The sequence below is a fragment of the Salminus brasiliensis genome, chromosome 18 (assembly GCF_030463535.1).
Source record: "Salminus brasiliensis chromosome 18, fSalBra1.hap2, whole genome shotgun sequence".
In the NCBI taxonomy this organism is placed as follows: domain Eukaryota; kingdom Metazoa; phylum Chordata; class Actinopteri; order Characiformes; family Bryconidae; genus Salminus; species Salminus brasiliensis.
Window position 1 is genome coordinate 319218 of NC_132895.1, and position 15797 is coordinate 335014.

At 47.0% G+C, this 15797-nt stretch overlaps 2 protein-coding genes across 4 annotated transcripts in view; one reads left to right on the forward strand and one right to left on the reverse strand.

Moving 5' to 3' along the window:
• The window catches only part of ik (IK cytokine), a 10347-nt gene extending 628 nt beyond the window's left edge, over positions 1-9719 (forward strand). Inside the window, exons 2-20 of the mRNA XM_072661449.1 lie at positions 647-713; positions 845-937; positions 1361-1420; positions 1505-1672; positions 1805-1919; positions 2811-2881; positions 2967-3013; positions 3258-3421; positions 4088-4196; positions 4298-4337; positions 4901-5096; positions 5268-5286; positions 6684-6760; positions 6905-6990; positions 7184-7241; positions 8319-8407; positions 8512-8620; positions 9313-9347; positions 9564-9719. Of these exons, the coding sequence (XP_072517550.1) occupies positions 647-713; positions 845-937; positions 1361-1420; positions 1505-1672; positions 1805-1919; positions 2811-2881; positions 2967-3013; positions 3258-3421; positions 4088-4196; positions 4298-4337; positions 4901-5096; positions 5268-5286; positions 6684-6760; positions 6905-6990; positions 7184-7241; positions 8319-8407; positions 8512-8620; positions 9313-9347; positions 9564-9591 (1631 nt within the window). The 3' untranslated portion in view covers positions 9592-9719. The remainder of the gene's footprint in view (positions 1-646; positions 714-844; positions 938-1360; positions 1421-1504; positions 1673-1804; positions 1920-2810; positions 2882-2966; positions 3014-3257; positions 3422-4087; positions 4197-4297; positions 4338-4900; positions 5097-5267; positions 5287-6683; positions 6761-6904; positions 6991-7183; positions 7242-8318; positions 8408-8511; positions 8621-9312; positions 9348-9563) is intronic.
• Positions 9718-15797, reverse strand: part of LOC140538904 (arf-GAP with Rho-GAP domain, ANK repeat and PH domain-containing protein 1) — a 19278-nt gene continuing 13198 nt past the window's right edge. For all 3 annotated transcript variants that reach the window (XM_072661447.1, XM_072661445.1, XM_072661446.1), the window contains 10 exons: positions 15644-15688; positions 14687-14810; positions 13878-13977; positions 13383-13578; positions 12957-13002; positions 12525-12703; positions 11963-12172; positions 11419-11524; positions 10868-11015; positions 9718-10267 (listed from right to left, as the gene is read on the reverse strand). In XM_072661447.1, the coding sequence (XP_072517548.1) occupies positions 10223-10267; positions 10868-11015; positions 11419-11524; positions 11963-12172; positions 12525-12703; positions 12957-13002; positions 13383-13578; positions 13878-13977; positions 14687-14810; positions 15644-15688 (1199 nt within the window). In that variant the 3' untranslated portion in view covers positions 9718-10222. The remainder of the gene's footprint in view (positions 10268-10867; positions 11016-11418; positions 11525-11962; positions 12173-12524; positions 12704-12956; positions 13003-13382; positions 13579-13877; positions 13978-14686; positions 14811-15643; positions 15689-15797) is intronic.

Consider the following 15797-nt stretch of genomic DNA (forward strand, 5'->3'; position numbering starts at 1 on the left):
TCCTGGTGGCTCCTGGTGGCTGCTGGAGGCTCCTGGTGGCTCCTGGTGGCTCCTGGAGGCTGCTGGAGGCTCATGGTGGCTCCTGGTGGCTGCTGGAGGCTGCTGGAGGCTCCTGGTGGCTCCTGGTGGCTCCTGGTGGCTCCTGGAGGCTGCTGGAGGCTCCTGGTGGCTCCTGGTGGCTCCTGGTGGCTGCTGGAGGCTCCTGGTGGCTGCTGGTGGCTGCTGGAGGCTCCTGGAGGCTCCTGGTGGCTCCTGGTGGCTCCTGGTGGCTCCTGGTGGCTGCTGGTGGCTGCTGGTGGCTGCTGGAGGCTCCTGGTGGCTCCTGGTGGCTCCTGGTGGCTCCTGGTGGCTGCTGGTGGCTGCTGGTGGCTGCTGGAGGCTCCTGGTGGCTGCTGGTGGCTGCTGGTGGCTGCTGGAGGCTCCTGGTGGCTGCTGGTGGCTCCTGGTGGCTGCTGGTGGCTCCTGGTGGCTCATGGAGGCTCCTGGTGGCTCCTGGTGGCTCCTGGTGGCTCCTGGAGGCTCATGGAGGCTCCTGGTGGCTCCTGGTGGCTGCTGGACCCTTTAAACCCTTTAAACAGCAGCATGTCTTTAATTATTCTGCTTCTGTTTATTCACCCCTTCTCTGTTCCCTCTTTCCCACCTCCAGCCGAGCTGTACTCCAACCCTCTGGCCCCAGATGGCCATGAAGTGGAGGACCATCGTTCAGCTCTGCAGTGAGTTCGGCTGATTTACTGCAGTTTTCAGACAGACTGAAGAACCCAGTGTCCTCCTGTCCTCGGTGCTGTAGTTCACCCTCTGTTTTCCTAAACTCTGCTAAAGCTCATCATCTGTTTCTAATGTTTAGGTCCAAGCTGACCAATGAGGACTTCAGGAAGCTGTTGATGACCCCCCGGGCCACCCCCTCCTCGGCACCACCCTCAAAGTCCCGCCATCATGAGTATGTACCTCCTTCAGCCTTAAACTGGCCTTAAAGAGGCGTTTTTGAAAGTGAAGCAATAGAAGCCAGGTCGCCCCCTACGCTTCCTGTAGTGTACTGCAGTCTGTCAGAATGGTCACTCCGCTGTACTACATGTTTATTTCTTTACTGTTAGGACAGGATTATAGTTTTATACCTTTAATCACTCAGCCTTTCAGTACACATTTGTACAGGCACACATCCTCAGTGTCTCTATACGTCCTGTCTTTGCACCCGGGCTCATGTCTTGTCTATAAACCTGACCCCTTCTGCACCGGAGGCCTGGTCTAACAGTGATTGGTCGTACTCTGCAGCCCTGTATTAGTGTAATGACCATAAAGCTGAACTGATCAGAATACTGTAGAGTGCAGTAAGAGTGAAGCCATGCTGTCCTTCTTTTCCCAGAATGCCCCGGGAGTATAATGAGGATGAGGATCCTGCTGCTCGCAGAAGGAAGAAGAAAAGGTGGGTTTCAACGTAACGTCTGTTCTGTTTAAAGAGAGCCGCTGACCTCTGTGATCCTCGTCTGACCCCATGTGTCTTCCTTAGTTATTACGCTAAGCTGCGGCAGCAGGAGCTGGAGAGAGAGCGGGAGCTGGCGGAGAAGTACCGAGACCGAGCTCGAGAGAGACGAGATGGAGTCAATAAAGACTACGAGGAGACTGAGCTCATCAGCACCACAGCAAACTACCGAGCAGTGGGGCCGACCGCAGAGGCGTAAGAGTCCCGCCACTGACCGCTGTGTGTGTGTGTGTGTGTGTGTGTGTGTGTGTGTGTGTGTGTGTGTGTGTGTGTGTGTGTGTGTCTGTGTGTGTCTGTGAGCTTATATACGTTCTCCTGATTTGACAGGGATAAGTCGGCTGCAGAGAAACGGCGTCAGCTGATCCAGGAGTCCAAGTTCTTGGGTGGTGACATGGAGCACACTCACTTGGTGAAGGGTTTGGATTTCGCTCTGCTGCAGAAGGTGAGCTAAAGCCTGAAACCACACGCTAACCCCAGCAGCGGCACGGCAGGAGACCTACTGAGTCTGAGCGACTCGGGGGAAATGGCTAATGATTTTCTAGATAAAGTGTAGAAGGAAGGTCTCTGGCTGAGCTCCAGTGGGGGTGAGGTAGCGGCGGTTTGAGAAGATGTGGTGGAACTTCACTGTGCCTCAGAGGAAGAGCGCGTTAGCCCTCACCCTATATATATATATATATATATATATATATATATATATATATATATATATATATATATATATATATATATATAAACACACACACACACATATATATTATAAGTCTGAAAGTCCATTACAGTCGGATAGAGGAGAGGACATCACCCGTGAGATTTGTCTCCTTTTCAGCAGGATATAAAATAATAACTTATGAAATTCTAATTAATTAATTAATTTAGATAAATTATTATTTCAAAGTAAAAAAATCCAAGTGAATCAAACTTCAAGACACCAAGTCCGAATCATTGAGATGACAAGTCTTAATATGGAGGATCTAAAGTAGAAGGAAAATGATGAACTCCTGCTGTTGGAGATTACAGAATGCCTCAGACAGTTCAATAAGACAAAATATTAAAATATTAAAAGACTAATTATAGAGTGTCCTGATTTGGATTGAGTTGTCGCTTTAATATGATGTCTTGTTTCTCAGGTTGTTTGTAATGAGACCAGCAGACAACAATAAGAGTGTGAGGGTGTAATGTGTGGCTTTCTGATGGGCTGGGGGTCCGGGGGTCTCCACTGTGGAAGAGCACAGCAGTTCCACGACTCCTCAGTAGTGTGTGTTGTGCTGAACAGGGTGTGATGAACCCCGTCACTGTATTCGGTTTATTCTAATAATAATCTGCTGTTTTTCAGGTGAGAGCTGAAATCACCAGTAAGGAGCGAGAGGAGGAGGACATGATCGAGAAAGTGCAGAAGGAAGTGAAGTATGTGTGAAATCCTGAAGAACTGGGTCAGCTGGGGTCTGAGCGTAATTCAGCACCACTAACACAACTTTGCTGTGTTTTATAGGAAAGATGAAGATCCTGAGCAGAAGATCGAGTTTAAGACCCGTCTGGGTGAGTGTATCCAAATGATTATGGGAAGTGTGCCGCGCTGTGACCGGCTTAAATTATTGTGTAGATATTTGGAGCAGTATCTTATCAGTGATGGTGATCCGCCAAATATACGTCTGAAAACAGCTCAGTGTGCAGAGACTGTCTTTATCCACTGTGTGTGTGTGTGTGTGTGTGCGTGCGCGCAGAGTTAGGGGGGTCAGTGGGTGGAGTCTGGGGTAAAGAGGTGTTGTGGTTTGTCTTTCAGGAAGGAATATTTACCGGATCGTGTTTAAGGGTCGTCAGATGGAGCGTAACGAGCTGTTCCTGCCGGGCCGGATGGCGTATGTGGTGGATCTGGAGGACGAGTATGCAGATACAGACATCCCCACCACTCTGATCCGCAGCAAAGCAGACTGCCCCACCATGGAGGTACACACACACACACACACACACACACACACACACTCTGACTGGTGATGTTAGACACAGGTTCTGTTTATTTACTGAATTTCACAGATTTGTAAATGAATAAAACTTATTTTTGTGAGTTTGTGTGTAATTAATATTGCAGTTCTGATGAAGTGAGTGATCATCAGGAGGGGTGTGTTGGTGTACAGGAGGGGCTTATTTACACTCTATGTCTGGGGTCTGAGCAGAGGGCACAGAAGAGGTGAAGTGTGTAGCTCTGCAGTGGCAGCATTTTGTGTGTTAGAACTTGGGGCCCAAAAAAAACAGCCTGCCCCTACCCAAGACCATGTGCACGTTCTGTGAGCCAGACCCGGCCCGCCCCATAAACTGTCACTCTGAACCCGATTTAAACCCGACGTTCTTTAGTAAGTGAGCGTTAAAACTGAGCTTTAACTACAGTTTGAATCAGGATGATGTTAATGAACAGTGCGCTGTAAGTGAGGTGGAGGAGCTCAGGTGTGCGCTGCAGGTCAGGTGGAGGAGCTCAGGTGTGCACTGTGCAGGCCGGTGCTGCATGATTCTAACATCCTAACTTATGCAGCTTTGTTAGGATCACAGTGAGGGTTATCGCTTTATATCAAATAAATAAATAGTCTGTCTGTCTGTGTCTGTCTGTGGTTTTCCCAGGCCCAGACCACCCTGACCACCAACGACATCGTCATCAGTAAGCTGACTCAGATCCTGTCCTATCTGAGGCAGGGCACCCGCAACAAGAAGCTGAAGAAGAAAGACAAAGGTAACGAGTGTCCCTAAATCTGACCTGCTAGATTAGCTCTTATCTAGAACACCAGCGGTTCTCGTGTGTATTGATTGCTGAACTGATTGATCTGTGTTTAGGGAAACTGGATGAGCGGAAAGCTCCGGAGGCTGACTTGAAGTGAGTTCTGTGTGTGTGTGTGTGTGTGCGTGTGTGCGTGTGTGTGTGTGTGTACATTAAGTACGGATATGGAGATGCTGATTTCCTAATGATGGAATTTGAAGTCTGATAATCAATAACTAATGTTTAACGGTATTGTAGTGAGGGTTGGTTAGTTTGTGTTCTGTGATGAAGCTCAGAGAGTAGAACAGGTTAAATCTGCTGAGGTCATCTGAATCATATTCTATATTTAATTCTAATAAAGTGGAATAGAAATCACTGGAGTAAGGCTTTCATCTCTATTGGCCCACTCACTGTGTACAACACGCTGTATTAGCCCTGAGTGGAGCGGATGTGCTGTTCTAGAGTAATTCCTGTAGTGCTGAGTCAGTAATAGACTTGATTATAAAATTCAAAAATTATCAAATTATAAAAATTACAAAATTATATCCAACAGTCATAATACAGTTATTGATCAGTGCTGACCTGATCAGTGCTGCCTTGCATCACTGAACCTCTGCTGGCTTCAGTTCTGATGAATAACCTGCTCTGGGTCTGACTGACCGCTTGTTTAATGTCTGCAGTATTTTTGATGATATCGGAGACTACATCCCGTCCACGTCCAAGGCCACCCGGGAGAAGGAGAAGGAGCGCTACCGGGAGAAGGAGAGAGAGAGGGAGCGGGAGAGGGAGCGAGAGCGAGAGAGAGAAAGGGAGAGGGAGGAGGAGAAAAGGCATCTCAGTCACAGCTACTTCGAGAAACCACAAGCCGACGATGAGGTGAGGCCGTGCTCCTCTCCCTGCAGCCTGTGGCTCATTGGTGGAGTTGATGGATTGCGTACTGCTGCTGTGTTGAACATGTTTGCGTGGTGCAGCTCTGCTGAACAGCGGCTCATCACTGTCATCATGTAGGATCAGCTCTGAGCTCCTCTTTCTGTTTGTCTCCTGCAGGTTGTTGACATCGATAAAGGTAAACACTCTGACCCTCTTCCTCCTTCCTGATGTTCTTTTGTTTTGGGGAATATGCTAATTTCATATATTCTTTAACCCTGAAGCTAAATGACTTTATTAAATCAGAGTACCGTGATTGGTCAGTGACCCAGATTCAGTCAATCAGCCCAGACAGGTTAGGGGGCGTGTTTACAGAAGTGACATTGGTGACAGTCCAGGTCCAGTGTTTATTAGCAGTGGTAGTGTAGCATCATCAGATGACGAACAGGTCTTGTCTGATCGACAACGTCAACGCTTGATTACACTGATTAGCTAAAATGGGGAAACAAAAACCTGATTTAGGAGGAATGCAGCGTCGTGTTTTTTGTTTGTTTGGTTGTTTTTTTTGTAAAATCAGAATTTTAGATTCTTCTCTTGTTTTTGTTCTACAGCTCTGCACTAGACCGAGCGAAATATCGCCGGCTTGTGTAGCTTCTGTAAAAGTAATAGACTTTTTTTTTTCTTTTTCTTTTTCTTTTGGTCTAAGAAGTACAGAACATATTTAAATTAAAATTTCCTGAGAGTGTATTTGCTTTTTTACACTCTGCAGCACCAGCAAGGTGTGCTATTTGACCAGGGGTACCCAAACATTTGCATAAGACTGAAGTGTGAACACCTGAATAGTTGCAGCGGTTTGATTGACGAGTCCCTGCTTCTAGCTCTCGGCCATCAAAGTGATACTTCAGCATCATCACTAGAGTCAGTGATCCTGAATCTCACTGATCTCCATAAACATGGACTGAAGTCCAGACACAGCTCAGACCGCTGCTGTAGGGCTGTGTGTTATCAAGAACCTGGAGATACGAGGCGTGTCAGGAGTCAGGCATCCCGGTTCAGTATAGTGATGGTTTGTCATAGTACTCTGGGTGGGCTCTGCAGACAGAGTGCAACACCCTGCCCCCTAGTGCTCAGTTTAAACACATCAGTAAATGAGCCGCAGTCTGCCACCCGTCTGCATCTAAACTCTTCACTAATAATCAATACTCTGATCCTGAGATTCAATACAGTCCTGCAGAACACACTGACATGATACTTCAGTGTATCAATATTTACTTACACTCCTACCACTCCATACAGATGTTCCATGTTCTAGATAACGTTGAGTTATACGTTGTCAAACCACACAAGCAAGTAGGATAGAACCATGGTTCTCAACCCTGGTTCTGGAGAACCCCAGTCCTGCACAGTTTAGTGGTTTCCTGCCTTAACACACTGTCCTCAGCTCAGGAAGGGTTTGGTAATGAGCAGATTACCTGGGTCAGGTGTGTTGGTCAGGTGGTTCCCCAGTACCAGGGTGGGGGCCCTCTGTATTAGAAATTACTGAACTGCTGTTTTCTGATGTCGCTCTTGTGCCCTCTATACTCTCGCTCTCCTCAGGTCCCGGGTCCGTGAAGGATCAGATTAAACTCATCAATGAGAAGTTTGCTGGAGCCGCAGCGACTCACTGGCAGGAGACATATCCTTTACTGCTCTGTTAGCACACGGGTCGGTCTATGTTGGGGGGGTTTGAGGAGCTCTGCGTCTGCAGGGCGTCTGGAGTGTGGGGTAATCTGCTGTGTTCAGCGTCTCTCTGTTTTGTTGGTCTTTAACTGCGGGACACGGCGGGGACGAGGCGTGAGGAGAAGAAGCATGTGGGGGATTTCTTTGGCATGTCCAACAGCTACGCCGAGTGCTACCCCGCCACGTGAGTTACCCAGCACAGATCACCTGCTTCCATATCACTCCCAGAGCTGCAGTTCACAGAATCCAGACCTCCTGAGCCGCCAGCGCAATCCACACAACCGTGACCACGGGACATACAAACAGAAGTGATCGAGGATGGTTTTTAATTGTGTGTGTGTGTGTGTGTGTGTGTGTGTGTGTGTGTGTGTGTGTAGGATGGATGATTTGGCTGTAGACAGTGATGAGGAAGTGGACTACAGTAAGATGGACCAGGTAAGGTTGTTTGTGTGTTTACACTGTTAGAATTGGTCGATATTTTTTGAGCTGATGTCTAGAAGCATTCTGTTTTATTAACATGCTCAAAGTGCACAACGTTTCTGAACTTAACATCATTTATTGGACAGTGACCTGAACATCTTTATAGATAAAAATATTAAAAAATAACAGTGCAAACACAACTTTCTACATTTTATATGAAACAAAGTCCTCAAGTAATGAAGTGTAAATAGAAACTTGAGACTTAGTGCAGCATCACCTCACTTTTCTGTGAAGCAAAACATCATAGTTTACCTGTAACAAATAGTAAAAATGTGGCCATATTATATCAGCATTGAAGCAGTATGTATCTACCAAGACTGACCTGCATCAGCAGCACATTCCACCGCACCGATAACTTGGGGCTGTCCGCGGACGTGCCTGACTTTAAATCGGTGCTACTAAACACGGAGATCGGTCGAAGCCCATATTAAAAAAAAAAAACGGCAGATGTGTGGTGCTTATTCTGGGTGAATGTCTGGGTCAGTGCCGTTCACCTTTGCATTACACTGGAAGTGTGTTTACACACGACTAGCGCAGCAGTCTGTGGCTGTGTCCCAAACCACTCTGTTGTACCACACTAATGAACAGTGTGCAGCAGTGTAATAGGGTGGAGTTGAGTGGTTTGGGACGCAGCCTGTGTGTCTCTCCTGAACAAATCTGAGTGAGCACTCTAGTGTGCAGAGGGCAGGTGGTGACTGACGGTCCACTGTTCTGACACTGGGGCTTCTCATGTTCTCCACATCAGTTAGAATTTCAGAAACCCTGAAGAATCCTGCCGAATTTAGAGACAATTTCAGTCTGTAGTTCAGGACCTCTTGGCTGATGGTCTGTAGGTTGTTGGTGTGCAGTGAAACTTCCCCATGACTTGATCTGATGAAATTCTGAAAGGTTTGACCTCTGGCGTGCTGTCCAGGCGTCAGAATGACCACCAGGATCAAGTGAAGATTATCAAGCTTTATTAACTAATCAGCTCTAATCACTATCTAACCCAGCTATCGGTGGGCTTGTGTGTGTGTGTTCATGTTCTTGCAGGGTAATAAGAAGGGGCCTCTGGGCCGCTGGGATTTCGACACACAGGAGGAGTACAGCGACTACATGAACAACAAAGAGGCTTTGCCCAAGTACGCAACCAAACCCACCCACACACACCTGTGCACACTGCTGCAGTGGTGTTTATTGTTCAGATGCTGACCACAGGACCTGTGTGTGGTGTTTGTCCCTGCAGAGCTGCTTTCCAGTACGGTATAAAGATGTCCGAGGGCAGGAAGACCCGCCGCTTCAAAGAAACCAATGAGAAGGCGGAGCTGGACCGACAGTGGAAGAAGATCAGCGCTGTGAGTGTCTGCTCTCGCTGTCGGGACAGAACTTCATACCTGCACTTTTCTTTATTATTTATTTTTTATTTATTTATTTATTTGCAACAGAATTGTGAAATCTCAGCAGTAAAGAATGAACCAATAGAAGAGATCAGTCAGATATGGGGAGCGAATCATGCCCTAATTTTTTCTTGTCCAGCCAGCAGTAATAATTTTAATAATGATTAATTATTCCCTTAACATGTGATTCATTAATATACACCTGTTAGATTGAGAGAGCAGCAGCCAAGATCGTACTTCAGGTTCGGTTCTGTAGGTCCGGAGTTTCGCACGCTAATTAACAGACCAGATCCAGGTGTGTTTGGGTTGGAAATCACCAGACTGTGCTCCAGAGCTGAGACTGAGAAACCCGGTCATGCCTCAACCTCATGCCCGCTTTTTTAGCCCGCTTTTGAGGAGCGCTGCCGTTTGGCAGTATGTAAACCTTAGCCTTAAACCCTAGCCTCCTCCTCCCGACCCACACAGGGAACATGTGGAGAGCTGGGTTATGTCAGAGCTATGAGCAGATTCACAGATGTAGATGGACTTCAGGAAACTAACAGATGCTACAGATTAGTTTACAAAGCCTTTAATGACGGTCAGTAGAGACCTGTACAGCAGGTGATACACGTTTAGTAGAGTGCTGATCTGTTGACCTGTCTCCTCCCCAGATCATTGAGAAGAGGAAGAAGATGGAGGCTGATGGGTCAGTATTTCTCCCGGGTCTTTTTATTCAGACTAAAAGATTTAATTGTAGACAGAAGTGGGTGGAGCTTAAATAGCCAGTGTTAAATCTGAGAGGCTGATGAGTGTGCTGTATTAGGCCACTCCCACTTCTGTCTCATTCCCCCCTCTTTCTCTCTGCTTGTTTTATGCTCAACGTGTCTCTCTCTCTCTCTCTCTCTCTCTCTCTCTCTCTCAGGGTGGAGGTGAAGAGGCCCAAATATTAAGCCTTCGTTTGGTGTTTTTTGTGAGCTCCAGTGATGGAGCGGTCATGTGTTTATAGGGGGGGGATTAAGGTCCAGAAAGTAAAAATCCACCCCAGGAACTGCCTGAGCAGCTTTTTTTTTTTTTTTTTTTTTTTTTTTTTTTTTTTTTTTTTTTTTTAAACCCTCTTCCCCGTTCTGATGTTAATGCTTATATACAGTAGTGAAATCGTAGCTGTGATTCAGTCTCCAGATTAAATAAATGAAACCTTATTGTTCAGACTGTGTAAATACATCATTATATATCATATGATTATTATCATTATTATATAACATGTTTAAATCATAAGCTCATAAAGCTCCACTTTCCTGCGTATGAATACCTGAAAAATAATCTTAATAAACAGCTGCTTAGACAACACACACTCTTCGCTCCACGCTCTGATTTGTTTCATAATAACTAACAAAATTCTCTTCTGGGATCAAAACACACACACACACACATCATAAAGTGCATAAACACCTACAAACACCACACATGCACATCAACACACCCTCTATATGGGAGCAGGTCCTCTGAGGGTTAATAAAGGGTCAGTAAGTGTAAAAGTGCAGCAGTGACCGCTGGACCCCCGTAAGGTCAGTCTTCTGTTCTTCAGAACACGGTGATCATTTCCTCCACTCGAGCGTCTTCATTACTCTGAACACATCACACACATTAATCACGTCAGGAATACTATAATATTAACAACAAATAAGGCTACAGAATGGAATCACCCTCTATATACACACAGATAATATATAGACAAAAGTATGTGGACACATGCTCATTCACTGTTTCTTCTGAAATTGATCATGAGTGTCTCCTGCTTCTGTTGGAGTAACTGTCTCTACTGTCCAGAGAAGAAGACTTTCTACTAGATTTTGGAGGAACATTGCTGTAAGGATTTGATTGCATTCAGCAACAAGAGTGTTAGTGAGGTTGCCCTACCTCATCTCCACCTCATCCCAAACAAAAGCTCCTCAGACAGACAGTGTATTAGTGTAGGAAGGGGAGGTGGAGTCTTAAAGAACACTCCTGCTCAGTGAACTCGGGTTCTGCTCTGTAGTGAAGCCGATCATCTCGATAACTCTAACTCCCGTCATCCTAACCGCACCCCCCCCCTCGCAGAACGCTCAGGATGTTTTGCTCTGACCGTGACCGTGCAGAACCTGCTCCTCCAGCTCATGAGGGTGGGGCGTGTATAGTTGTTGGGTTGTATGGAGGTTAGTGGAGAAGGAAAGCAGTGTGAGCGCTCACCAGGAAGACGAGTGTGTGATAGATGATGAGCTCTTTGGTGAGTCGCACTATATCAGTGTTCATGGCGAGCTCCTGGAACAGCGTGGGGACGAAGACCACCGCCAGGTTGTGGGCCGTCATCCGGTTTACCTGACTGTGGAGCTGCACTCTACACGCGTACACACACACACAGCAGGGCAAGACATTCATTCATGTAGCTCATTTCAGAGCTTTACAGTAATGAGTAATAAAACGTATAAAATCAGATTAAAAGGAAAAACGGTGAGAAAGGCTGCAGCAGATCTGCTGTGAAATCTGGAGAGTAAAGGTGAGTCTGAGAGCTCAGCTGGGAGCAGTGTGAACTGAACTGAAATTCAGCATGTTTGGTCAGGATTCAACTAGCTGACCCGGATTCGCTGAGCCCCCGGGCTCTACTCTGTAAATATACCGGTGATGCATTCTGGGCACCTCCATTATTCTTTATAATATTAATATATCAGCAGTATTATACTACCTATATTAGTACATAGCCGTAATTACTACTGCTGCTAGTCAGAGGACGGTTTTCTTACATGTAGAGGTGTCCACACAGGGCAGCCAGGGTCGCTCTGCTGTCCGGGTGGAGTCTGTGGACCAGGCTGCGGTACTGCTGCAGTCTCTCCGCCTCCTGAGCAGCAGCTGAGAACACAGGTACAAAACATCTCTCAGCGCAAACAGCAGTCAGACTGATACAGCGTCTGCAGGGGGCGGTACTGAGCACTCAGCGGGGCATCCAAACTTCTGCACGCACCTCACAACTGCAGAACACACACCTGAAAACACTCTGCTGGTCTCCTCCTGCTCTGTGGTGAAGGTCAGAGTGAAACCTGCATCACCTGACCTTCCCTAACGATGAACAACTACAGCCCTAACGAGCTAATGAGGGTCTCAAATCTCTGAGGGGCCCCTTAAACATATAGCGTGCATATTAACGCCTTCCCAATGTCTAGCACAGAACGTTCTCTAGCGGAACATAACAGAACATCCCCAATATGAAGACAAGGTCCCTGGTCAGCCAGGAAAACATCATCAGTGCTCCTACAGTGTGTGTGTGTGTGTGTGTGAGAGAGTGTGTACCTGCTGCCTTGGCCCAGTCGGTTCTCTGTGATGATGGTATGAGCTCATGTATTTGTCTGAGAAACTGTTTGAAAGCTCCTGAGACGTCTAGAACGTCCACTTCATCTGTTCCCAGAACAGCTTCAGCTGGAGCCAAGCGCAGATCCTTCACCAGCTGACTGATTTTAGTGGCTGTTCCACAGCGGCGGTACAGACCCTCCACCTTCAGCCCTGACACACACACACACACACACACACGGTTAGTGGTGATTTCCTGGTTTGTTCGTTCCTGGCCTATATTGTGGTCCAGGCAGAAACACTCCTACAATATGAGTGGGTGGGGCTATTCTGATTTTTACAGAAGGGGCGGTCATATACAAATGAGGTGATGACATCAGACCAATTGAAAACAGGTGGTTTGTGCAGTTTAGTCTTGTTATCTGGACTGTAGGACCGGGACTTCACAGTGTTTCTACACTGTACGGTTACGATGAAGAGCATATAGTGGCAGAAAATGTCAGGAACTGGAGAACCGTTATTTTTCTGAGCAGAACCGACCCGTGCAGAACTTATTTGGACTGACCGTAGAGTGTGACGTGTGAGATGCAGCGCTCCAGTTCAGGAGGAACACAGCCGTTCAGCCCCTCCGGCAGCATGTAGATGGGCCGCTGGACGCTCCTCCTCTGGGACGAGACGACTTTGGGCAGCAGGTTAAACCAGCTGTTGCAGCTCTGATCTCGCTCAAACTGCAGATACAGCGTCCTGCAGGGGGCAGCAGAGCGGGCAGAACTGAACACTCAGACTCAGGTAAAGCCAGGTAATGGAAGCTGTTACACCACCAACTGTAGCTAACAAGTAAGGGAAATATACACCCCACCACTTAGCACTACCACACTAATAAAGGGCTTATTGGTTATTGGTTATTGGTTATTGCTTATTGTATATGTTTGAATCACCAGACTATCGCTTTAACTAATGACCTCAGCAGCACATCCTGGAGCTGCTCAACACTCACTTCTCTGCTGCGGTCAGTTCTATGGTGTTCTCAGAGGAGTGCAGACCTGCACAAACACAACACAGCAGTGTTACCATCTAATTACCATAAAATACAACACACCCACAGGTTAGCCACACCCATTCAGCCTACAGCAGTTTAGCCCCACCCATTCAGCCTACAGCAGTTTAGCCCCACCCATTCAGCCTACAGCAGTTTAGCCCCACCCATTCAGCCTACAGCAGTTTAGTCCCACCCATTCAGCCTACAGCAGTTTAGCCCCACCCACTCAGCCTACAGCAGTTTAGCTCCGCCCATTCAGCCTACAGCAGTTTAGCCCCGCCTGTTCAGCCTACAGCAGTTTAGCCCCACCCATTCAGCCTACAGCAGCAGTAACATGACTTACACATGTAGCTGTTTACTCTGTGGTAGAGGGAGGGAACTCACTGTAGTGTGTGTGCTGGTTCAGAGGGATCACACTGCGCGGTGTGTGTGGCAGGGTGGGGTAAATAAGCATCTCCCCCGGTCTGAGTGAAACCCACACTTCAGCATGCTGGAGCCCTCGGCCCTCTCTCAGAGACACCCTGGACACTGCCATAACCTCCTCCAGCTCCTCGTCCATCAGCGGCCCCGGCATCACCACCTGCACACACACAGGGAGCAGCTCTCAGCAGCATCCCCCAGCAGCAGCCCCCAGCAGCAGCCCCCAGCAGCAGCCCCCAGCAGCAGCCCCCAGCAGCAGCTCTCACGCTCAGCACTGGAAAGTTTGCATCAAGCTGCTGAACTCATTTGAATTCTAATGATAAAAACATCCGAGCTCCTGAGCATCCGGAGCGCTCGTAGCTCCGCCGCTGACTGGTGGGGTAAGGGCTGGACATGCCGGGTGAGACTGAGAGCAGGGCTGCAGATCCGTGTTTATGCAGCAGTAATCATCACAGTTACCCTCATAATGTGCAGCATGTGAGACAGTAGGGAGTCCTGAGCATCCGCAGAGCAGCTCAGACTGTCCGTCAGAGTCAGCACCTCAAACTCATGAGTCTGCCTGTAACACACACACACACACACACACACACACACACACCTTTCTTTGTTTGTCTTCATCACACCCTCCATAATGACACATCGTAAACAGTTCTTTACAGTCAATGGACAGAAGGTTTGAAAGATGGTAGTATTGGGACACCTGCTCATTCATCTGAGATCAGAATTAAAAGAGTTTCTCCTGCTTCTGTTGGAGTAACTGTCTCTACTGTCCAGAGAAGAAGACTTTCTACTAGATTCTGGAGGAGGAGCACTGCTGTGAGGATTTGATTGCATTCATCAACAAAAGTGTTAGTGAGGCCAGGAAGTTGGATGATGATCACCAACCCACCTCATCATCCCCACCTCATCCCAAAAGTACTGGATGGAGCTCCTCCACCATCATTCCAGAGAACACAGTTCCTCCACTGCTCCACAGCTCCTCAATGCTGGGGGGCTTTACACCCCTCTAGCCCACGCCTGGCATTAGACAGCATGGAGCCAATAGGGTCATGATGTTGATCTGCTCCAGAGAGTCCTATTCTATTGGCAATTGGCAATGTGCATTTGCACATCTGTGTCAGCAATGGGTTTAACTTCAAGTAGGTGTGTCCACAAACATTACGTGTGAAATTTAGACTCCAGCACAACACATAATCTACATCTACCCAGACAACATGTAGACCACCAGAACACACACACACACACACACACACACACACTGAGCTCACCCTGCAGACAGGTTGAATATGGAGATGACCTCTCGGAGGTCCAGCACATCACAGGCCGCTGACTCGTTCTCCAGAGAGAACAAAAACCGCTCATCCTCCAGCTTCCCATGAAGCTCCTCCAGGCCTGCACACACACACACACACACACACACACACACACACACACACACACACCCCTCTCAGAACGGTCAACTAAGTTCACACACAATCCAAACAAAAGGGATTGAAGAGGAGCGAGTCTGAGCCTCACTCAAAACCCTGAACCACAAACATCGTTTCCACTCACTCATTACAGGAATTACAGTACATATAACTACAGTACATGTAATTAGAGTAGATGTAATTACTGTAGATGTAATTACAGTAGATGTAACTACAGTAGATGTAATTAGAGTAGATGTAATTACTGTGGATGTAATTAGAGTATATGTAACTACAGTAGATGTAATTAGAGTAGATGTAATTACTGTAGATGTAATTAGAGTAGATGTAACTACAGTAGATGTAATTAGAGTAGATATAATTACTGTAGATGTAATTAGAGTAGATGTAATTACTGTAGATGTAATTAGAGTATATGTAACTACAGTAGATGTAATTAGAGTAGATGTAATTACAGTAGATGTAACTACAGTAGATGTAATTAGAGTAGATGTAATTACTGTAGATGTAATTACAGTAGATGTAACTACAGTAGATGTAATTACTGTGGATGTAATTAGAGTATATGTAACTACAGTAGATGTAATTAGAGTAGATATAATTACTGTAGATGTAATTAGAGTAGATGTAACTACAGTACATGTAATTAGAGTAGACGTAATGGATGTAATGGATGCTTGTTTTTCTGGCTGATCTAAAGTCTGCAGCTGTTGAGGAACACTCCGTTCCTCAGTACAGTGAGTGTAGGGAGAGGTTCTAGGTATAGGGGCTGTTGTGGGTCAGTTTAACTCTTACCGATCTGCTCCTCATTCTGCTTCTGCTGGTTACAGGTAGGCGCCACTGCAAAACAGCACAGAGACAATCAGTCAAAAACGGCCACTAGGGACACTTCCAGACTTCTAAATGAATGAACTAGGATGGGTGAGGGTATAGATGGGTAGAGGTATGG